This window comes from Xenopus tropicalis, chromosome 4 (genome assembly GCF_000004195.4).
Source record: "Xenopus tropicalis strain Nigerian chromosome 4, UCB_Xtro_10.0, whole genome shotgun sequence".
NCBI classification, from domain to species: domain Eukaryota; kingdom Metazoa; phylum Chordata; class Amphibia; order Anura; family Pipidae; genus Xenopus; species Xenopus tropicalis.
The window spans coordinates 141,412,591-141,437,876 of NC_030680.2; the positions used below are offsets into that span (position 1 = coordinate 141,412,591).

At 41.8% G+C, this 25,286-nt stretch overlaps 1 protein-coding gene across 2 annotated transcripts in view; it reads right to left on the reverse strand.

The window, feature by feature from the left end:
- Positions 1-22,920: 22,920 nt before the first annotated feature.
- The window catches only part of MGC147226 (uncharacterized protein mgc147226), a 51,551-nt gene continuing 49,185 nt past the window's right edge, over positions 22,921-25,286 (reverse strand). For both annotated transcript variants that reach the window (XM_012961363.3, NM_001079162.1), the window contains one exon: positions 22,921-23,550. In XM_012961363.3, coding sequence (XP_012816817.1) covers positions 23,355-23,550 — 196 coding nt within the window. In that variant the 3' untranslated portion in view covers positions 22,921-23,354. The remainder of the gene's footprint in view (positions 23,551-25,286) is intronic.

Here is a 25,286-nt window from a genome sequence, read left to right on the forward strand (position 1 = left end):
CTTTTTTAACCATTTATTTTCCATATTGAAACATTTGGTGCAGTGCAGCAAATAATCATTAGTCATTATTTTGTGGTCAATGGGGTGAAAAGAAAGTGCCTGTTGTACTAGTACAGGTATGGGATCCGTTATCCGGAAACCCTTTATCCAGAAAGCTCTTAATTATGGAAAGCCCATCTCCCATAGACTTCATTTAAACCAAATAATTAAGAATTTAAAGTTGATTTCCTTTTTCTCTGTAATAATAAAACAGTACCTGTACTCGATCCCAACTAAGATATAATTACCCCTTATTGGGGGCAGAACAGTCCTATTGGGTTTATTTAATGGTTAAATGATTCCCTTTTCTCTGTAATAATAAAACAGTACCTGTACTTGATCCCAACTAAGATATAATTACCCCTTATTGGGGGCAGAACAGCCCTATTGGGTTTATTTAATGGTTAAATGATTCCCTTTTCTCTGTAATAATAAAACAGTACCTGTACTTGATCCCTACTAAGATATAATTACCCCTTATTGGGGGCAGAACAGCCGTATTGGGTTTATTTAATGGTTAAATGATTCCCTTTTCTCTGTAGTAATAAAACAGTACCTGTACTTGATCCCAACTAAGATATAATTACCCCTTATTGGGGGCAGAACAGCCCTATTGGGTTTATTTAATGGTTAAATGATTCCCTTTTCTCTGTAGTAATAAAACAGTACCTGTACTTGATCCCAACTAAGATATAATTACCCCTTATTGGGGCAGAACAGCCCTATTGGGTTTATTTCATGGTTAAATGATTCCCTTTTCTCTGTAATAATAAAACAGTACCTGTACTTGATCCCAACTAAGATATAATTACCCCTTATTGGGGCAGAACAGCCCTATTGGGTTTATTTAATGGTTAAATGATTCCCTTTTCTCTGTAATAATAAAACAGTACCTGTACTTGATCCCAACTAAGATATAATTACCCCTTATTGGGGCAGAACAGCCCTATTAGGTTTATTTCATGGTTAAATGATTCCCTTTTCTCTGTAATAATAAAACAGTACCTGTACTTGATCCCAACTAAGATATAATTACCCCTTATTGGGGCAGAACAGCCCTATTGGGTTTATTTAATGGTTAAATGATTCCCTTTTCTCTGTAATAATAAAACAGTACCTGTACTTGATCCCAACTAAGATATAATTACCCCTTATTGGGGGCAGAACAGCCCTATTAGGTTTATTTCATGGTTAAATGATTCCCTTTTCTCTGTAATAATAAAACAGTACCTGTACTTGATCCCAACTAAGATATAATTACCCCTTATTGGGGGCAAAACAATCCTGTTGGGTTTAATTAATGTTTTATTGATTTTTTAGTAGACTTAAGGTATGGAGATCCAAATTATGGAATACCCTTGGTCCCGAGCATTCTGGATAACAGGTTCCATGCCTGTATAACTATAAACAAACCCTATGGAAGGGGCCGGGAATACTCAAGGCTACAGTAATGTACCCCTATGCACAAACCATCAGTGCAACTACAAGGCCCAGTTTGGTTTCAATCTTGACATTTTCCCTATCAGTTTATCACTGTACCTTTCTCTGAGATCATAAATGAGACCATGTTCGTTTTTGGAGAAGAGCTGAAAGGGAATCCTATTCTTCAGAAAAAAAATTCAATTTGGAGCATAAAGACATCTGCTCTTATCTCTCAGCAGGAAATCAGTGCTGTGTGAGAAAGAAAATCAATACACACTGAGCTGACGGAAGCTGCAGTCGGCCCGTGGCAGGTATAGTAGGCTCAGGCTTAATGCACTTAATGCCGGGGTAATTAAAACTGAAGGCTTGCTATGTGCAGGAACATGCAGTTTTCCGCTAATAGGTTCTCTAAACAGGGAATATGTAAATATAAAGTATCCATTTCCTGATAGGAATGTGAAATGATGAGGTGTTTTTGACAGACTTTAGTTGCCGTATTAAGCTCTTAAAGAAGAAGGAAAGGCATTTTGGCATTACTACCAATAGATTCGTCCCATTTGTGCCACCTAGAACGCTATATTTATTCTGCAGAAAGCTTTACCATACATAAATAAAGAGCTGTAGAAGCTCCCTCTGTTGTTTAAGATAGCAGCTGCCATTTTAGCTCGGTCTCAGTAGCTTCTGTGCTGAAGCTCTGGCCGTTGGCAGCTCAGATCACACATTCTGATAGGATGGGGAGTGAATTCTTATGGGAGGGGGAGCAAAAGGAGGGAGGGGGAGAGGGAGATAGGAGAGAGCTGCACAGACTCATGCCCCAAACCTGAAGGAGCCCTAAAGAAGAAGAAAGTCTGATACCGAAGAACATGTTTACACAAAAGAAGACAAGTAATCCTGTGTTTCTTTTGATAGAGGAGTCAGTGCAGCTTTTCTGTGAGTGCTCATGGCTGTATTTACATAGACCTTTAAGATAAACCTTACTTATACCTTTACTTCTCCTTTAAAATATGGAACAATAATATGATATGCCAAAATGATAGAAAATTAAACTAAACAGACATGGCTATACTATAAAAAAAAGAAAATTCTCTGCGACGCGCGACAATCCCTTTAACGCAGGTGACAATTCTTTTGACGCTCACAACAATTCTTTTGACGCTCACAACAATTCTTTTGACGCGGGCATCAATTGTTGGATGCACACCAAATTTTTCCACCCAAATTTTGTTGCCCGCTTCGAGAAAAAAATATATTCTTTTTGGCATGAGACAATTCTTTTGATGTGCAAGTTTCATTTTCTATCATTTTGGCATATCATATTATTGTTCCATATTTTAAAGGAGAAGTAAAGGTAAAAGTAAGCTTTATCAGAAAAGTCTATGTAAATACAGCCATAAGCACTCACAGAAAAGCTGCACTGAGTCCTCTATCAAAAGAAACACAGGATTTCTTGTCTTCTTTTGTGTAAACATGTTCTTTGGTATCAGACCTCCTCTCCTTTAGGGCTCCTTCAGGTTTGGGGCACGAGTCTGTGCAGCTCTCTCCTATCTCCCGCTCCCCTTTCCCAAAAGAATTCACTCCCCCTCCCATCAGAATGTGTGATCTGAGAGCAATACTTGTTGATTTGAATCGCTGTGAATTTGCCACGAATAGTGATGTCCTGTTTTGTGTCGCCAAAAAAATTTTGCGCGTCAAAAAAAATTGTCGCCCGTGACTATTCTTTTGTCGCCCGCGGCTATTCTTTTGTCGCCCGCGGCTATTCTTTTGGCACCCGCGACTATTCTTTTGTAGCGCGGCTATTCTTTTGTCGCCCGCGGCTATTCTTTTGTAGTGCGGCTATTCTTTTTGCGCCCGCGGCTATTCTTTTGACGCCCGCGGCTATTCTTTTGTAGCGCGGCTTTTCTTTTGTCACCCGCGGCTATTTTTGTCACGTGGCTATTCGTTTGACGCTAATTTTGGACACGCGAAGAATTTTTCAGCGGTGATTTTTTTCATCCGTTTCGCGAAACAATCCGCCACTTGTGAAACGCTGAAATTCTCCGTGAATCCATGCCTGCCAAAACTTTTCACCCATCACTAGCCACAAATCTATGCCTGGTGAATTTTTTTTCGCCCATCACTACCAATTAATATTACGTTATCCAAGGAGCGGTCCCATTGTCACTTTAGGGCCGGGAAGGGTTGTTTTTACTCCCTGTGAGGTTAAATTAGCAGCTGGCGTCTTTATTACAAAAATCTATATTTTGGGCAAAGAGTGATATAAATATTCCCCCTGTCCAAGCAATTTACTTGCACTGATACAGTAAATAACAAAGCACTAAATGACAGCGGGCTGATGCCGCCATAGATACGTTAATGCCCATGTTCCCGATTACACATTTAAAGTCAATTTTTAGGTCACGCATCCAATTTGTGGACTCTGTCTATTTCTCCTTTGAAGTCAAGGGAGTTACATTTTATGCGCCGTCCCTGTAACTCATCTTGTCCCTTTTCATTAAATCCTCGGAAATTTTCACTAGTCATTTTTAATTGAAATTGCTGCTGAAATAAAACACAAAGGCAGGGATCTGAGTGGGTATTGGGCAGTTGAAAGCCGAAATCTTGCTTTCATAAGCAAGCTTAATTGTCTAGCACTATGAAAAATTTAATGTGGGCTCACTAATGGAAGGCAGGCCGTGGAATCATAAGTAGGCTGTGGGAGATTACAAAGAAGTAAAATGTCTTAACGGTATAGAGCTCTTCAATAGACAGGTTCTTTAACAATTAAACATGAATTATTTAAATGTATCTTCATTTAGGATGTTAATTTCCAAAACTTAGAAAGGCAATAAAACCTTCAGAGTTTATGTGAAAAAATATGTGCCTCAAACAAAATGACTGTATTAATATCTGTAAAGTTCTATATGATAGTGTTCAGGCTTCCAGCATTCATTTGAAAACATCTACCTTCTGGCCTCCAGGATTCATGCTAGAGGAGCAATTCTTTGGTCTTCAGGATACACACTAGAAGAGGGATCCCCAACCTTTCTTACTGAGCCACAGTCAAACGTAAAAAGACTTGGGGAGCAACACAAGCACCATAAAAGTTCATGGAGGAGCTAAATAAGGGCTGTGATTGGCTATTAGGCAGCCTCTATGCACCCTATCAGCTTACAGGGGCTTTATTTGGTAGGAAATCTGGTTTTTATTCAACCAAAACTTGCCCCCAAGTCAGGAATTCAAAAATAACTCCCTGGTTTGGGGGCACTGAGAGCAACATCCAAGGGTTTGGGGAGCAACATGTTGCACACAAGCCACTGGTTGGGGATCACTACACTAGAAGATCAGTCCACTGAACTACAGGATTCATGTTAGAAGTTTAATCCAATGACCTCCAGGATGTGAGGCGCTCTGCCGGTCCGGGCCGATCCCCTGACCTGGGCCGCCCGCCGGCCGGCAGACGCGTGTTACTCACCCCCCTCGCTTTCGGCTGTCTGTCCTTCCGGGTTTGTGCCGACGCGCAACTGTGCATGCGCGGTTGCGCACATGAAGCCGGTTGACGCCATCTTGGTAAAGGTTTTCTGTTTGTTTCTATTACTTCATTTCCTTGCTGTTTTTGGTGCCAAAACCCGGCTATTTAAACTGATTTCTCATTCTCTCCTTGCCCAAGCTGGCTTCTGGTTATTTATCAGTACCTGCTCAAGCGTTTTGATTGTTGTTTCCGGTTTTGACCTTTGCCTGTACCCTGACTACGATTTCTGCTACCTGCCTCGACCTTTGCCTGTACCTCGACTACGATTCTTGCTACCTGCCTCGACCTTTGCCTGTACCCCGACTACGATTCTGCCTTTGCCTTGCTGGTACCTCGTATTTTCGTCTGAACTCTGAAAGTTTGCAGGACCGCAGCTTGGACCGCAGCGGAAAGTTCCAGGGCCCCAAAAGGGCGTCGGTGAAGACCAGGAAGGGCTGGGAGTTCCTGCTATACCGTAAGAGTCAGACTTTGCATTCAGCGGTCGCACACTGGTTCCTACCTAACTTGAACGTTATACAGGATTAATGCTAGAAGATCAATCCACTGGCCTCCAAGATCCATGCTAGAAGATCAATCCATTGACCTCCAGAATTCATGTTAGAAGTTTAATCCAATGACCTCCAGAAATAATGCTAGAAGATCAATCCACTGGGCTCCAGGATTCCTGCTAGAAGTTCAATTGACTGGCCTCCAGGTTTTTTTCTGTAATAAAAGTTTACTGTCATCTCTGATCATTGTGGGATAGGAAACATTCCTCTTCTAGCCTACAGCTCACTGGTTTCCATGACTGCTTATAGAACACCAATTTGTGGGCTTCTCATAGTCATTGTACAATACCAGCCTACTGGCTTCCAGGGTTTATTTTAGAACATCCATTTACTAGTATCCAGATTAAATTGGAGAGCACTTTACTTTTCATAAGGATTCACCAGTCCTCTGGCACCCAGAGTTCATTCTAAAACACAAACCCACTTCCTTGATTTATTGTGGAATACCAGCATGCTCTACTCTGGGTTTCTTCTTACTATCATACTGGATTCTTTATAGAGCTCCACTAGCACCCAGGTCATCTGGATTCTTCCAATTAAAGAAAATAAAATGAATGTATGGGGTACATTTAGTTAGTTGAATGTTAACAAGAAACACAGTTTGATATGCTTTATTATTTACAATTAGATTGTAAGCTCTACGGGGCAGGGACCTCCTTCCTACTGTGTCTCACACCACATGGCACTTACTCCCTGTGTATTTATACTTATTTATTGTATTTATTATAACACTTGCCCTCCCTGTGTGTAATTGTTTATATTGTAAGACTGTACAGCGCTGCGTACCCTTGTGGCGCTTTATAAATAAAGTTATACATACATTTTCCCCTAAGGGTAACAAATCATTGTTTCCTGGTTCTGTATTCTAAGACCCTGATTTCATTTGTGAAAACTAAAGCCTTAAAAAGAATATGTAAAGGAATTAGAAGTTTTATTCACTGAAACTGTAAAGCCCCTTGGATTTTGATCTTGAAGTTTGTCCAGGAGCAGTAACCCATAGAAACCAATGAGATGTTTGCTTTCCAACAGTAAATGCTTCCAGCTGATTGGTTGCTATTGGTTATTGCTCCTTGGCAAACTTAGTGCCTTTTATTACATAATCCTCCATGTCTTTAAAATATTCCACACAAGCCCTCCCACTTAAACCTTATTAGGGCATCTTTTGAGTGCCAGTGGCACTGCACATGCTCAGTATGCTTTGGGCTTCCGAGGTACCAGTGATAGATTTATATCTATATATATATATATAACGGTTCCCATTATATTTGAAACGTATAGATCCTAATTATAGTTAATTACAATTGATTGAAGTTAAACACATATCATGTGTGTTTGACTTCAATCAATAATTACCTATAATTAGTACCTAAGAACAGTATTTACCAGTATTAGCAATACTAATCAGGTATATCCATATCATGTGATCAGTGTTGTTAATATAGGTGAATACTGTTAATTAATATTAATTACCGTAATTTAAACTTGAACACATTGTTGATACCAATCAAATTGATTATTGAAACTTAGCAGTAGCTGCTGCATTTCCCACCCTAGGCTTATACTCGAGTCAATAAGTTTTTCCAGTTTTCTTAGGTAAAATTAGGTAAAATTTGGATCGGCTTATACTCGAGTATATACGGTACATGTGTCAGCCTTCTATAATAAGTAGTGATGAGCGAATCTGTTCCTTTGCTTCGCCATAAAATTCGCTAAACGGCAATAAAATTCACGTAAGGGCGCAAACTTTGCGAAAAGCATTTATCGCGCCTATTTTTTTTTTTGTCACCTGCGCTTTTTTTACACGACTGTGCCAAATTTTACGTGACCACGCCCAATTTGGCGCACAAGGAATTTTTCCACAGTGAACTTTCACTGAAGTTTTCGCTTTGTCGCAAAAATTGGCAAAACTGCTGAAAAATTGGCAAAATGGTGAAAAAAAATCAAAACTTTTTTCTCACTCCAAATACTACGAGCAATTTTTTTTGTTGCCATTGAACCCTATGGGAGACTTTCCTTGGGCCGGGTTGGAGCTGCAGAGTGCCATTGAGCCCTATGGGAGACTTTCCTTGGGCCGGGCTGGAGCTGCAGAGTGCCATTGAGCCCTATGGGAGACTTTCCTTGGGCCGGGTTGGAGCTGCAGAGTGCCATTGAGCCCTATGGGAGGCTTTCCTTGGGCCGGGTTGGAGCTGCAGAGTGCCATTGAGCCCTATGGGAGGCTTTCCTTGGGCCGGGTTGGAGCTGCAGAGTGCCATTGAGCCCTATGGGAGGCTTTCCTTGGGCCGGGTTGGAGCTGCAGAGTGCCATTGAGCCCTATGGGAGACTTTTCTTGGGCCGGGTTGGAGCTGCAGAGTGCCATTGAGCCCTATGGGAGACTTTCCTTGGGCCGGGTTGGAGCTGCAGAGTGCCATTGAGCCCTATGGGAGACTTTCCTTGGGCCGGGTTGGAGCTGCAGAGTGCCATTGAGCCCTATGGGAGACTTTCCTTGGGCCGGGTTGGAGCTGCAGAGTGCCATTGAGCCCTATGGGAGGCTTTCCTTGGGCCGGGTTGGAGCTGCAGAGTGCCATTGAGCCCTATGGGAGGCTTTCCTTGGGCCGGGTTGGAGCTGCAGAGTGCCATTGAGCCCTATGGGAGACTTTTCTTGGGCCAGGTTGGAGCTGCAGAGTGCCATTGAGCCCTATGGGAGACTTTCCTTGGGTCGGGTTGGAGCTGCAGAGTGCCATTGAGCCCTATGGGAGACTTTCCTTGGGCCAGGTTGGAGCTGCAGAGTGCCATTGAGCCCTATGGGAGACTTTCCTTGGGCCGGGTTGGAGCTGCAGAGTGCCATTGAGCCCTATGGGAGACTTTCCTTGGGCCGGGTTGGAGCTGCAGAGTGCCATTGAGCCCTATGGGAGACTTTCCTTGGGCCGGGTTGGAGCTGCAGAGTGCCATTGAGCCCTATGGGAGGCTTCCAAAATCATACATTTTTCCAATCATGATTTTAACCACCCAAGAATTGTGGACATACAGAGTAACATATAAAGCAACCAATAACCGATACAAGAGGTGAAGAGAGCCCTGCCCAAAAGAGCTTACAATCTACAAGGAGAACTTTTCTCCCCTGGCGGGAAGTTGCTGGCTGTATCTGAGTATGGCAATGCGATACTAAGGAGTTAACGCTGAAATCCCTTCCTCCTTTGAACTGTTTTCTCGCTATTGCATGTACACAGATACACTTTTGATGTGTTAACTAGGAAATCTGACTGAAACAGAACAAAGCCGCTGTCACTGAAAGGAATCCGTTGACAGAGCATCGCGCGGCGCTTTATTGAGAAACTGTCAGAGCTGATGCTTCCATTTGCCTCTCGTGTTTATCAAAGACCAGAAACAGTTTCAAGAAATAGTAATAAAAATATAAACACGCCGCATATGTATATACGTCTTATGGGCCCCGCAGCCCATTCCCTAGGCAGGGAGGGCAGTAAAACTGGTTCCATTGGGCTAAATTCGCTCATTTCTACTTTGGCTCCTTACAAAACTCCCCTTTCATCAAACCCCCCGATAGGTTTGAATTCCATTTGCCAATAATATTCCACTTCAAATCTTATTTATAACAAAATATAAAGTTAAACATAGAATTAAAAACATTATCTCCCCTTTCGGTGAAAGTATCCGGGAAACTTGTTCTTCAGCTCAGATTTGGTAAAATCCCATTTTTTTCCTCAATGGGAGGAGCCATATTTTACTACACTCCGATATTTATTGATGATAAAATTCTACAATTAATTCTAAAAAAAATGGAATTTCATCCTAATAAAGACAAAATATCCATTACTGATTATTTTATTCTATTTATTATAATAATGATGTTACTCTCTTTCTGACCTTGGCAGAAATTTTTCTTTTATAGTTTTATAAATATTCTTTATAGTTTTATATATATATTCAGTTGTAACAACAGAGCAAACCACTGGACTATAATCAATAAATAAGCCTCTTATTTACAGTAATTGGGAATTGACAGGTCAATTGCCTTATACAGCTATGGGACCTATTATCCAGAATGCCAGAGACCTGTAGTTCTCTGGATAAGGGTCTTTACATAATTTGGATTTCCATATCTTATTTCTACTAAAAAATAATGTAATTTGGATCTCCATAAGTTAAAAAATCATTTAAATATTGAATAAACCCAATAGGACTGTTCTGCCCCCAATAAGGGGTAATTATATCTTAGTTGGGATCAAGTACAGGTACTGTTTTATTATTACAGAGAAAAGGGAATCATTTAACCATTAAATAAACCCAATAGGACTGTTCTGCCCCCAATAAGGGGTAATTATATCTTAGTTGGGATCAAGTACAGGTACTGTTTTATTATTACAGAGAAAAGGGAATCATTTAACCATTAAATAAACCCAATAGGGCTGTTCTGCCCCAATAAGGGGTAATTATATCTTAGTTGGGATCAAGTACAGGTACTGTTTTATTATTACAGAGAAAAGGGAATCATTTAACCATTAAATAAACCCAATAGGGCTGTTTTGCCCCCAATAAGGGGTAATTATATCTTAGTTGGGATCAAGTACAGGTACTGTTTTATTATTACAGAGAAAAGGGAATCATTTAACCATTAAATAAACCCAATAGGGCTGTTCTGCCCCCAATAAGGGGTAATTATATCTTAGTTGGGATCAAGTACAGGTACTGTTTTATTATTACAGAGAAAAGGGAATCATTTAACCATTAAATAAACCCAATAGGGCTGTTCTGCCCCAATAAGGGGTAATTATATCTTACTTGGGATCAAGTACAGGTACTGTTTTATTATTACAGAGAAAAGGGAATCATTTAAACATGAAATAAACCCAAGGGTTGTATGTCTTATTTTTTAATCAGATCTCAGTTTTATTAAATTATTGTCAACAAAACAACTTGTTATACTTTCTATATACTGTAGATCAGGGATCCCCAACCTTTTTTAGTTGTGAGCCACAAACAGATGTAAAAAGTGTTGCTGAGCCACACAAGCATAAAAAAAGTTCTTTGGGGATACAAAATAAGGGCTGTGATTGGCTATTTGGTAGCCCTATGGGGACAGCTGGCCTGCAGGAGGTTCTGCTTGGAGTAACACTGTGTCTCTGGGCTTCCAAAACTTGTCTCCAAGCCCCTGGGCCACTGGGAGCAACATCAAAGGTGTTGGTGAGTAACATGTTACTCACGAGCCACTGGTTGGGGAATACTAGTGTAGATCAAGGGTGGCAGCTTTAGGGGGAAAGGCCTACAGGTGCCTCTATATACAGGACAAAACAAATGCCAGATAGTGAAGAATCCATAAGGTAAGACGACAGTCACACAGTCATGCCTGCATATTGAACCCAGGACATGGAGGTCTATTTATTTCAGATTTGGTGGCAAGTTGTGATGTGCTGTTATAAGCCGCATCGAGCCAGCCGCGTCATTGCACTAACACTGGGGACCTTGATAGCAAGGAAATGATGTTATCCTACTGGAAACTACCAAACTGGAAACACCCTGCTAACCAGATCCCAAACATGAGCTCCTTACAACTCTTTAAGAAGTCACCTTGTCCATCCTGTGGTCCTTCTGTTGGTATCAAAGTACAACCACCCATCACCATTACCCAGCAGCTCCCTAGAAAGCAGCAAATGTTGTAGGAAGCGTAGGGGCCAATAGGTTTAAACAGCAAGCCATTGACACTGGGGCAATATTCGCACAATAAGGTGGCTATTTACGCTTTATATAAATATCAGGGGCCCCCACAAGAGCACTTGTGCCTTTGATCACGTTTGTTTAGACTGCAGCAACCTTCATTCCCATGTTTCCCTCTTTACAGGAACATAAACACTGCAATATGGCTCCTCTAATACTGTGCACACAGAATGCACGATCAGGGTTTATGATGTACTTACGGTAATGCACTTTTAACGAAGTATTTAATGCGTTGCTTTCCAGCGCGATTTTGTTGATGGAAATGCTTGGCCTGCACTCGTATCCATCTTGTGTCAAAAATATGAAATATTTATTACCGCCGACGTCTGTAAAAAAAAGGGATTTCTGAATAATTGGCCCATGTATAAGGCATTATTACAGCAACAATATGGTAGGAAAATAAAAAATAATGACGGAGAATAAGCAGAATATTTGTCAATCTATCGCGGCCAGCCATTGGCGGCTCAGTGCCCCCCCCCCCCTTATTTCCCGAGCACTTTGGTTCTGTAAAATTAAATGAACTTAATGAATTACAATTGCCTGCCTTCGGACAGATGTTTCAGGTCACAAATTCTTCTTTAAGTATTTACATAAAGTTTAACAACCCAGACATAAATATGTCCCAGGAGTTTATATACAGCTTTCCATACACACAAAAAAGGATTTTAACGTTAAACTTACATTTTACCTTATAAGACGAGTCTCCGGCGGAGGGTGTTTATTTTAGAATCACTTGATACTTTTAAGGAATGAGTCGTTTCAGGGACCAGTAGACAAATAACATAAACCGAAGGCAGGTGAATGAGTAACGCGGGGAAGGGCGCCGAAAGGACAGAATGTGTTTGGACACGGCGGGGATCTTGGCGTTGGGGAACGGCGGCCCGATTACAGAATAAAATACATTATTTTTAAATTTCTCTATAAAGAGGGGAAACTAAAATTACACCAAATTCATTGTGGGTCCAGACAAGGGGAACAAACATTTCACGAACTGAAAAAATCAATATACAAAGATTAGGTGTTAAAAGACACAGGAGGTAGAAGATTCCTGCTTTGTACCCCTTTGGGCTCATCAACTAAACAGTAGAGAGAGCTCTCTGTCCAGTATATATATATATATATATCCAAATGTTTTACAAATGTTTTTTGTTTTTCGCTGTAATAATAAAACAGTACCTGTACTTGATCCCAACTAAGATATAATTACCCCTTATTGGGGGCAGAACAGCCCTATTGGGTTTATTTCATGGTTACATGATTCCCTTTTCTCTGTAATAATAAAACAGTACCTGTACTTGATCCCAACTAAGATATAATTACCCCTTATTGGGGCAGAACAGCCCTATTGGGTTTATTTAATGGTTAAATGATTTTTTAGTAGACTTAAGGTAAGGAGATCCAATTTATGTAAAGGCCCCTTATCTGCAGGTCCCAGGCTTTCAGGCCAGCATAACAGGTCCCATAACTGTATATATATAATACACAAAAGCCATAAATATGCTGTAAATTATATCCTTATATGCAGTGATATCATCAGTTATAGTCAATGCTTAGTGATGTAATTTTTGTCACATGACTCACTGGAACTTATAATACAGGTATGGGACCTGTTATCCAGAATGCTTGGGACCTGGGATTTTCCGGGTCTTTCTGTAATTTGGATCTTCATAACTTAAGCCGACAAAAAAAACATATAAACATTAAATAAAACCACTAGGATTGCTTTGCCTTATTATGACAGAGAAAAAGGAAATCATTTGAAAAATGTCAATTATTTGATTAAAATTGAGTCTATGGGAGATGGCCTTTCCGTAATTCAGAGCTTTCTCACTAACGGTTTTCTGGATGACAGATCCCATACATTTACAATGATACCCAATGGGCTTTCTACAGCTTATTCAACTAAATATGTTCTTTACTCAGTCACTGCCACAAACCATTCTTTAATCTGGCAGGATTTGGGCAAAATCCCAAGCAAAAATCTCATCAAAAACTACTGAGAAAACTTTTTTGCCCACTGACCTCCAGAGGAATTTGGACAATAATAAGAACATTTTTTACTTGCTGTAGATTCAACTAGAAAATATTTTCTTTCCCACTATAAAGAAATCCGAATAAAACCAATAAAAGCCAGAGTGGATGGGGGGAAAATCCCCTTTTGATAAATAAAGCTCAGTATCTCCTAAACTCTGTTTTTTGCAGATCTAAAAATATTCTCAGCGGCGCTGGTAATTGGAGTTTAAGTGGGTACAGATTGTAGGTTAATAACAAACATGAAAGTGGGAGATCTGATACACAGAAGGGAAGTGCAACAGATTTATTTAATTAGAACAGGCCACGGTAATTGCTTAATGCTAGCGGTTTATGAGAATTCATAAATAAGGGCTGCCAAAGAGCAGCTTTGTCTCCCAAAGAATTAAGGAGGGATCACCGGCTCCGTTAAGTTACTTGATTCTCCCTCAAGTCCAACTCCAGAAGAAGTCCTGGTACTGGCCCCACTCTCAATGCCAAAAATACAGCCCAAAGTGTACCTGGATCCCAGCCACTTATCAGATGCCTCCTTTCAATTTTCTGACTGCATTGGAATAGTCAAAGCACACTGCTCATTGGCTGCTGCCATTTATAGGGCCTTGGCACATTCTGACACTACGTCCCTGCCAGGCAGCACCCACTGTTTCAATATAACTTATTTTTGTCAGGGGTGTTTGAGTTTTTGAAGCAAACTGACGAATATTTTAACCCTTTACATGCTTAGAAATAGGTACAATCTACAATGCTGGGGAAAAAAAGTGCCAGTCTGCCAACACTGTAGATGTCAGTTTGCACTTTCATGTGTTTATTGGCAACTCGTTCAACAATATCAAAGCACGCTGACAACTGGAGGGTTAATAGATCATATTTGCATAGGTAAATATAACAAAAACTCTTTTTTATTGTTACTGATGCAAGGCCAATCACAAATCAAAGTTCCGAATTACAGAAAGGCCATCTCCCATAGACTCCATTATAAGCAAATAATTCAAATTTTTACAAATGATTTCCTTTTTGTCTGTAATAATAAAACAGTACCTGTACTTGATCCCAACTAAGATATAATTACCCCTTATTGGGGGCAGAACAGTCCTATTGGGTTTATTTAATGGTTAAATGATTCCCTTTTCTCTGTAATAATAAAACAGTACCTGTACTTGATCCCAACTAAGATATAATTACCCCTAATTGGGGGCAGAACAGCCCTATTGGGTTTATTTCATGGTTAAATGATTCCCTTTTCTCTGTAATAATAAAACAGTACCTGTACTTGATCCCAACTAAGATATAATTACCCCTTATTGGGGGCAGAACAGCCCTATTGGGTTTATTTAATGGTTAAATGATTCCCTTTTCTCTGTAATAATAAAACAGTATCTGTACTTGATCCCAACTAAGATATAATTACCCCTTATTGGGGGCAGAACAGTCCCTATTGGGTTTATTTAATGGTTAAATGATTCCCTTTTCTCTGTAATAATAAAACAGTACCTGTACTTGATCCCAACTAAGATATAATTACCCCTTATTGGGGGCAGAACAGCCCTATTGGGTTTATTTAATATTTAAATCATTTTTAGCAGACTAACCCCCAGTTCCGATAGCAGATTTCCTTAGGAACTCTGTGGCACAGGCTAGTGGATAATAAGGGGTAAATATATCTTAGTTGGGATCAAGTACAGGTATTGTTTTATTATTACAGAGAAAAGGGAATCATTTAACCATGAAATAAACCCAATAGGAACTTTCTGGATAACGGGATCCCATACCTGTACTCATATTGCTAAACCTTCTAGAATATATACAGAAATATCCGTAGGATTCATTCAGGGAACATGAAGCATTGCCGTGTTACAGAGAAGCTTCTATCCCAGTGCAGCTACAGAACAGAAGGAATGCGACTCTATTTACAATAAGGAACCCATTACAGTTGTCACGCTGCGCCGTTTAGCAAATTACACTTTTTTGGTTTGCTTCCCAGCATTTTACATGTTTACAGCCAGAATCCAACTTTAAAAAAAAAAACAAAAAAAAAAAACAAAACACTTTTTATCTATTTGGAATATTAAGAATGAAACATTCTTGGATAAATAATAACTTAGGCACTCAAATTTCCGACAGCGAGAAGAAAAAAAAATATGGATTATGCTAATGTTTGAAAATGACTAAATCTGGTTATCATTCAGTGTTTTTTTTTTAAGTTTAATTTAAAGCAATTTGGCATGGAAGGATTATTACGTTAATTGCCAATAAAAGCTGTTCTTTTAACGTAAGTGTACACCAGGCCCTAGGGTATGGGCTATTATCTTTTTTTTTTCTTCTTCCCCCCCCCCCCCCAGTTTTTTTTGTCATTATAAGATATTCTACATTAATGTTGAAAAACTTGCAAAAGAAATATCATAGGCAGCGACTCAGATGCAATAATATCAAAGTTAAGGAAAAGGTTTAATAGCAAGCCCATGACATAGAGGCAAGTTACATTATGGGATAAGGTTTCCTCCTAGAGGAATTGAGTGGAATTGCGCCTTCTACGCGTTGCTGATGAACTCGGAGCATCAAATATATATTTCTCATTGGTACTTTCAGCGTACAGGGAAAAGTAAAGGTGCCCATACACGTTAAGATCTGCTTGCCTGGCAAGGTCACCAAGCGAGCGGATCTTCTCCTGATATCCCCACCTACGGGTGGGCGATATCGGGTGAATTCAGGCTAATTCGATCGTTTGGCCCTGGGGCCAAACGATCGAATTAGAACGCCGGTAATAAGCACAATCGGTTCGGGGACCACATCAATGAGCCAATGCGGTCCCTGATCCGACTAGATTTTTTAACCTGCCCGATCGATATCTGCCCGATTTCAGGCCAGATGTTGGTCGGGCAGGCCCGTCGGTAGTGCCCCTACACAGGCCGATTAGCCGCCAAATCAGTCTAAGGGACCGATATCACCAGCTACAATTGGCCCGTGTATGGGCACCTTAAGCCAATGCAATCTCAGGCAAATATGATGCCACTTGGATATGACCAAAAAGAAGGTCACTTTCTCCTAAACAAAAATCTCATCTGATTTATACTAGTGAAAGTCAGACCAACTGCAATAAGTCTGTAGACTAAATGAGTATTTAATTCCTGTTCTGATTCTTGTTCAGTTTCTAATTGATCACAACCTACAGGGATGAGTAGTGATTTCCAAGATGAGGATGATTTTTCCAATGATGAGGAACCAGTTTAGACCTGTTGGGTGAGGAGAGCAAAGGAAAGTTCTCTCCTAATGGATCTAGATCAGGGGTCCCCAACCTTTCTTACTTGTGAGCCACAGTCAAATGTAAAAAGACTTGGGGAGCAACACAAGCACCATAAAAGTTCATGGAGGAGCCAAATAAGGGCTGTGATTGGCTATTAGGGAGCCTCTATGCACCCTATCAGCTTACAGGGGGCTTTATTTGGTAGGAAATCTTGTTTTTATTCAACCAAAACTTGCCCCCATGTCAGGAATTCAAAAATAACTCCCTGGTTTGGGGGCACTGAGAGCAACATCCAAGGGGTTGGGGAGCAACATGTTACCCCTGAGCCACTGGTTGGGGATCACTGCCCTAGGAGCTAGGGTTGCCCGCTTGGTTTTCAGAAGGGATGTTTGGGTGAAAACTGCCTGTCTGGTTTGCCAAATTAAGAAATCTGGACAGGACTTGAAATGAATTATGTGCAGATCACTGATCACTGTGGAAGGTCGCAACCCTGCTAGAAGCCCTTTATGATCTGGAGGCCAAATGATAGGATGAACTTGATTTTTCCCAGTATGTTGGTGGCCAAATTGGGTAAAGGCGCATTCATTTGGTGCTAACAGACAAGAGGATCTTAACCCGATTTGGCCACCATCACACTGAGAAAATCAGAATGATTCACTTTTTGGCCTCCAGTGAAACAAGGTCTTTACCTGACCTCACCAAACAAGTGGATCTTATAGTGTATGCCTACCCTACAAACATGGTTACAAATGGAAGTCTGGGTGAAACAAACTGATTTGATATAAGTTGACAAGAAACAACTTGATAGGTCTGCAAAAAAATGAGAATTGATTAGACCCAGGTGAAAAGCTAAGGGTGCCCAAGGAGTTCCAGCCACCTCTCCCCCCACTATCACAAACCCTAATTGCCTGCTCTTTGCCATTTGCAGGGCTAGAGTTAGAGAAGGCAGCAGGGGTATATGTACAGGGCTCTACCCTTTGCAGCACCCTATGCATATGCCTCCATCGCTTACCCCTAGTTCTGGCCCTGATCATGATAAATGGGTTATAGCTTAAGGACAGTTTCCCAGCACCCCTAGATGTAGCGCTCCGGTGCAAAGTGAGTGTGGGATTGGGCAAGTATCACTGAGCTGAGAGGGGGCACTGTTCCCTCTTGGTTGTGATGTGCACCCACATTTTAAGGCCAAGGCATAACAAATTGCTCAGTAAATTTTTCAAGACAAGAGCCTTTAGTTCTTAGCTGTACCTGCCCTTCTCTCTGCACCCATGGTTTCTAACGGTGTGCTCTCTGCACCCATGGTTTCTAATGGTGCACTCTCTGTGCCCATGGTTTCTAACGGTGCACTCTCTGCACCCATGGTTTCTAACGGTGCACTCTCTGTGCCCATGGTTTCTAACGGTGCACTCTCTGCACCCATGGTTTCTAACGGTGCACTCTCTGCGCCCATGGTTTCTAAAGGTGCGCTCTCTGTGCCCATGGTTTCTAACGGTGCACTCTCTGCACCCATGGTTTCTAATGGTGCACTCTCTGTGCCCATGGTTTCTAACGGTGCACTCTCTGCACCCATGGTTTCTAACGGTGCACTCTCTGCGCCCATGGATTCTAACGGTGCTCTTTGCACCCACGGTTTCTAACGGTGCTCTCTGCGCCCATGGTTTCTAAAGGTGCGCTCTCTGCGCCCATGGTTTCTAATGGTGAGCTCTCTGCACCCATGGTTTCTAACGGTGCACTCTCTGCGCCCATGGTTTCTAATGGTGCTCTCTCTGTGCCCATGGATTCTAACGGTGCGCTCTCTGCACCCATGGTTTCTAATGGTGCACTCTCTGTGCCCATGGTTTCTAATGGTGCTCTCTCTGCGCCCATGGATTCTAACGGTGCTCTTTGCACCCACGGTTTCTAACGGTGCTCTCTGCGCCCATGGTTTCTAAAGGTGCGCTCTCTGCGCCCATGGTTTCTAACGGTGTGCTCTCTGCACCCATGGTTTCTAATGGTGCACTCTCTGTGCCCATGGTTTCTAACGGTGCACTCTCTGCACCCATGGTTTCTAACGGTGCACTCTCTGCACCCATGGTTTCTAACGGTGCACTCTCTGCGCCCATGGATTCTAACGGTGCTCTTTGCACCCACGGTTTCTAACGGTGCTCTCTGTGCCCATGGTTTCTAAAGGTGCGCTCTCTGCGCCCATGGTTTCTAATGGTGCTCTCTCTGCGCCCATGGTTTCTAACGGTGTTCTCTAAAGATCATGTAAGTGCATGTGGCTGAAAAGAATTGATTGGATGTTAAGGGGATGCAGGGGCTCTTTCTAGATGATACTGACATGATTTCAAATGATGCCTTTTGTCCTTATTAATGTTTTCCCTCTCATCCGATTGGTGTTTTATTTTGAAGGTTCTTGTCCCAGAGTGAATATTCTCTCTTTGTACAGATACATATACAAACAGGGCAGCCAACTTCAGCTTCAACAGAACATCAGCATCTGTTCATCACCACTAGACACTGAGAAAGATTCGACCAAGGCAGGCAAAATGGCAACTCCCGCTTACCCCACCGAATAAGCATCGCCTGGGCACAAACTCCAACGTCTCTGCTTCATTCATTTCCCTTTATAATGCAATATGTACGCATGTAATGCTTGCTGCCTCGGCACTTCCGAAGGCTCGGCATATTTTCTAGACAGCATGCGAGTTATTTAAAATACATTGACCTTCTTTTTTGTAAGGCTCCCTGACCCGAGTCATTAATATGCATTAGCTAAGGCTTTGTTTAGGGAACAGATAAAACATGGCTTCAGACAGCAGAGCTAATAGCAAACAGAGCGACAAAAAGTGCAGAGAAAGTGTTTGCAGGCATTGAATTAACTGCTACGTCCCCTTCATTTCCTTATTTTTTCCTATACCGGCCCTTTAAGCTGCAGCCAGACACGGATATCCATGGATTGTTAATGTTTCCAGAGGGTTATGCACAAACATGGGCAAAGTTTGCCCTAATGTTTTAACCCAAACCAGCCAATCAGTATTTGTTTTTATAAATCTAACTGAACTTGACCAGTCTGGTTACTGGGATTACTGGTCGGGGGGGGAAATATTGCATAGGTTTATTATGCATAACCCCATAAAAACACAGACTCAATCATGCCTGTAATTAATGGACGGAACAGAGATGTACTGGGTTTTCTGTATATTTCTCAGTTCACTATTATATTCTTTGTACTATCGTTATCACACATTTTTTATTACGGTGCTTTAACATGTAAATTACATAAACTACTGCTGAAATGACACAGTTGTGCCCAAAGGATCCCCTGATCTGTCAGCCCCCCATCTCAGCCACTGTGGGGGGGGGGGGGGGGGGTACAAGCTGCAAAATAAGGTGTTGTGCCTAACTCAGGACAATAGGGAGGTATGGGCTAAAGGGGTAATATGTCCCAGGGTATTGCAGTTGATCTAGAATGGGTAGGAAGATAGCTGAGAAGAGCTGGTATTATTATTGAGACTGTGCAGCAATGTCATTTTCCAAGGACTTTATAGAAGAGGTTTCTTTGTTGTTTGATATCACAACATGGTCCCCATAGTAGTAGAATGCAGAATCTACTGATATAAAGAGGCTTCTGAACCACAATTTGTTAAAAAGCCCCACGCAACACAGAAACCCCTAATATCCCTTTCCCTGTAATCTGTTCCTTTAAAAAGTAGGAATAAATCCCATTTTTATATGCTGAAATCCAGCTGCAAAACAGCTCTTCTCTTTCTGCATCATTTGAAATGCAGGCAGGGGAGGAGGGACTAAAACATTGATGTTACAAATTGTAACAACTTTTCCACAGCTTACAGACAGCATGCAGGAACTACATAACCCACAATGCATTGCACTGGGATGTTCCTTATTGACATCACGTGTGCAGCAGGGAATTGTGGGATTGGGAGGAGGCAGGCTGAGGACAGGCGACTACTGTTACATTTTATTTGAGTCACAAAGTAGTCAGCCAGATCAGCAGGGGAACAGGGGGCGGGGCTTAGGGAACTGTTCCAAACCAGATTATTACATTAAACATCGTAAAAAAAAAAAGGCTGCATATTTTTTAATTGATGTTTATTGCAAAGTTGCTCGAAATTATTTTTGCTTTTGAAAAAGTTGTGTTTGGGTGGAGTTCCCCTTTAATGAATATTAGGAATGCTAGTTTAAACTTTATAAGTACATAATAAAGCCACGTTAGTAAAAGGCCAGCCCTTCATGGATATGCACTAAGGCACTAGTAAGGGTATTATGTTTCTTACAGATATATTAGCTGCTTAATGTTGTGCTTATGTTTTCCTCTGGCAAAACAGAGATCTCTGTTTCGTTAACAAACACTGTCGCTAATTAGATCTTGTTTAGTGTCCCTCAGGGTCCGGAGAACATGGAGCGATAGTCTGTCCTACAAAATAGCCTTATTTACAAATTAGGGATTCCTTGTTTTGCTGCTGCGCAACTTTTTGCCGCAATTTCGGAAAAACTTGCGGATGTTGAACACAGAATGTTGCCGCGAATCCACGCATGGCGAAACTGCACTGCAGTTATAACACTGGAAAAACACGTGTGATTGGTTCATACAGGTCATACACTGAGGCAAGCCTGGCACGTGTTACTGCATAGCCCTCAATATGAGTAAAATGTTTTCTACAATTATATTTTATTATAACAATATTCTTCCGAGCAGAAAAAAATCCCAATTCTTCTAATAAACCCCAAGCCCTTTCTGTATAACATTTTCCAGATAACAGATCCCGCGTGTATGAAGCCGGTCATGTTCCTGAAGCATCAGGGGTCCCACAAATGCATTTTACAAAGGGCTAAAAAACCTTTTATCAATTATTATAGAGGCCCCTCGCTCGGAATGAACACTGCTTTGACAAAGGAATAATAATATAACGAAACCAGTTCTCAATTATTTGACATTCAACGTTGAATTAAAGGGGAGACATATACCCTACGTAAAATTGGGATGTATCCGAACATCTTTAGTAGGGATGCACCAAACCCACTTTTTTGGTTTAGACCAAACCCCCCGACGGATTCTGCCCAATCCCGAACCGAATCCTAATCCAAATCCTAATAAGCATATGATAATTAGAATTGGAAGGGGTTAAATATTGGAACATGCTGCAAAAATTAGGATCCGGATTTGGTTCAGCCGAAACCAAATCCTTAAAAAAAAGCCTGGAATCCCCAACTGAATCGGTTCAAATTCGGTGCATCCCTAATCTTTAGTGCATAGACCCCAACAGTGCAATCATGTTACTTCAGAGTGAATTTCTGACTGCAAACGCCATAATTTATTTTTACCCATAACGCAGAATTCCGCCAACATGGCGCTCGCCAGGCGTAGTTGCAGCTGATGCAGTTGTGGACGCCAGAGGCGTAACAATAGAGAAAGCTGCCCCTGCAAGGGGGGCCCAGAGCAGATGGCTGCTTCTGCTATTGTTGCATATAAGCCCTCGCTCCCCACTGGCACTCAGGAAGGAAAGTGGGCGAGGAGCAGGGATTTATACACAGGTGGGCGTGGGGACATGTGGAAATGGGGATGGGTAGGGTTTGCTACTCTGTGCCAACCCCTCAGATGACCATTTCCAGGGATTCCTGGCACAGAACAGTACTCTACTATGGACAGCGCTTATAAAATGTCCACAGTTTCGCTTGTTAAAGCTGTATATAGGTCCAGTGCCACCCTACGTACCAGACCTAAATGCACCCCCTAGTTGGTGGAAGGGATGTCATTGCGGCCACGTACCTCCTCACCCCCACCCAGCTCTGCCGCCGGATTTCCACAGAAATGTTTTCATTTTTTTGTAAAAAAAAAAAAAAGAAAATCTATTATTTATGCACTCCCCCCAAAAGATGCCACTCAAGCCCCTCAAATGCCGATTATATATATATATATATATATATATATATATATAGTATACAGACGATCCAACATGCGGTGCACACAGTCCATGTGGAAAAGTATGGGTGCATAATAAACTCAACTCACAGAGAGTCCTTCCGTGTTGTAATATATCTTCCAACCGAGTCGCACTCAGTTTGTGTTGGAAGATATATATATACTGTATATATATATATATATATATATATATATATATATATATATATATATATATATATATATATATATGGCCCTGTGGCTCATACTTTAGACAATTGTGCTGAGAAACTCCAGGTAGATGTAGTTTCTGGCTTGAGGGTGACATCTGTGCCCAAAGCTTTTATGCATCTGCACTGGGCCTTTTGACGAAGCTCATTATGGAAGCCCTGCAACCACCGACTGGATCAGATATGGTTGGAGCTCCAAGGTTCTACTGGGTCAATAATCACAGCAGCGCCCAATACGGCACAGGAGGATGGCAGTGGCGCGGAGACCAACTATAAAAAGTGCAAGGAAGGCATAATGATGCAAGTACCTTTAATGAATAGGGCCCACAACCACAATACAGTTAGCCAATGACCCCTGAAACCTAACTGCAGCTCTTTAACATGTTGCAATACAAACACGTTACAAATACCTCATACATTATTACCTACATAAAATGGAAAATAAACCATGTTACTCGGAGAATGCCAATTCCCTACGGTGCTGAAAATAATCATTCGCTTCTCAACTCTTAGGATGCAATATCATTTTGTAGCTATTATCCAGCATTACCCAATAATGCACCTGTAAAAACGAATGCGGAAGCAGCATTAGGCAAATGTGTGCTCTGTTGTTGCGTTGTGATTGGAATAATGCCACGGCGGTAATCCTATTTTGTCTCAGGGAAAGACAACAGCTACGACGCACGTCTCAGCGTTTCTCTGAATGAAAAGCGACGCTTCTCTCCTTCTACCAAAGGCTCTGGCCTCCTTCAATGACTAAATTGTGGCCTGTCATATAGTCGGAGGCTTCCGACGCCAAGAAGACAACGCCAGCCTGTAGGTCTGTTACTTGAGCCAATCTTCCGGCAGGGATATCGTTCAACCAGCGCTGAACAAGTGGTTTTAAGGCATCGGAATGGATGAGCGGCGTGTCAACGATGCCCCTGAAATAAGAACAAGACATGTGAATGACTTGCCAGTTATAGGAAGAAGAAGAAATGCACATTAGGGCAAAGCTGCCAGCAAAATATATTAATTGACTCTGGATACGTCCCCAAAACAAAGGGAAACTAAAGTTCAACAAAGAATTATGCCACAAATGCTGCACATTGGGTTCTCTACCAGCCCATGGTCCCCACAGCACTTTATAGGATCTGTGCCTTCAACAATGGCCGCAGTAGCCCCCCATCTTCCTTTCTGCTGATTCCCAGTCACTTCCCTGAGCTTAGGGACCCAATCACAATATACTGTATATAAACAATATGAAATTCACCATACAATTTAGAATAAACATCACTTGGAAGCTGAGAAACCACTGAAGCCTACATCTGCAGTGATTAATAGTATTTCCTGCAGAACAAATGTGACCCCAATTTCTGCTAATGTTTTGATGATTTCCCACGACCCCTAAGCTTAGCTTCTCAATGGCCGCCCATTGAGCATGTGCAGTGCCGCTGACACACAAAAGATGGCCTAACAAGATCCAAGATGGGGTGCTGCTACGGACATTCATTTCCCCTCTTTTTTTTTTTGGCATGTACCCCTGACGAAGGACCCCAGTTGTTTCTTAAGAAGTGCGCTGTTGATTGTATCCATTGATAACTAGTATAGAGGCATCCAGGTAGTCTTTTACAGTAAACACCCTTGCTTATTTTGATTTTTTTTTTTGGTGTGCCATCCTAAAATCTGTGTCTTATGTGGACAATTCTATTATCAGGTTGCTGAACTTCTATGATGGAACTTATATAAAATGCAGAATTTCTATCCACTTTTGTTTTAGGCTCTCTCTTTAACATGAGCAGTTTGAAACAAACAATTCAGATTTATGAAAGACCCCAGATTCCCAGAAGTTGTTTTTTATTTAGAGCGGGCACCACGGCTGGAACTAGGGGTAGATATAAGAGAACAGTTAGGGGCCACAAGGCACAAACCTTTTCTTTCTGCTCCCCTCAACCTCGTCACTCCTGCCTCATCCTGGTCGTCGACACGCAGGGTTGAACTGGGGTGTACAAGGCCTTAGGGGAGCTGCTACCCCAGAGACCCCCTAAGGGGACCACCCATTCACCCACCACTAGCCTCTTCCCCCTTCATGTGCATACTTTATACTTCGCCACAGTCTGGGGAGGAAGGGCAGCGGGGAAGAGTAGGTGGGGATCATATATGGGTTAGTGGGGCCCATGGGGTTTTTTCCCAGTGTTCCGCTGACCCAGTCCGACCATGTCAATACACATAAGCATACGTGTGGCGGGGGGTGAGGTGGCCAGTGGGGTTGCCTAGGGTATCTAGTTGGCTTGGAGACTGCTGCGTTACTGTGGGGTATTGGGACAGCCTTGCAGATTGCTCGAGCTCATTTCTCAGATAAAACAATTCTATACACATAGTACATTGCAAGTGCTTTTCCCAAGTCGCTCCGAGAGCCAAACTGCGTGTTTTCTGGATCCATTTTCCCAGCTATTGAAACCCATAAGAGGCTGTTAACCCTCTTGATCTATCAATCTCCCGGACACATCAGTGCGCAACAGGTATATTACACCCAGCATGCTGTGAAGCGGCAAATCTTTAGCGAGCTGGGCCCGTTCCTTTCGCAGCCGCTCTATTACATATCATACTTAGAGAGATACAGTTGGCCAGATACAGTGTATTATCCAGTAAGTACCTTAGGGCTACCTGGCCAAGGACA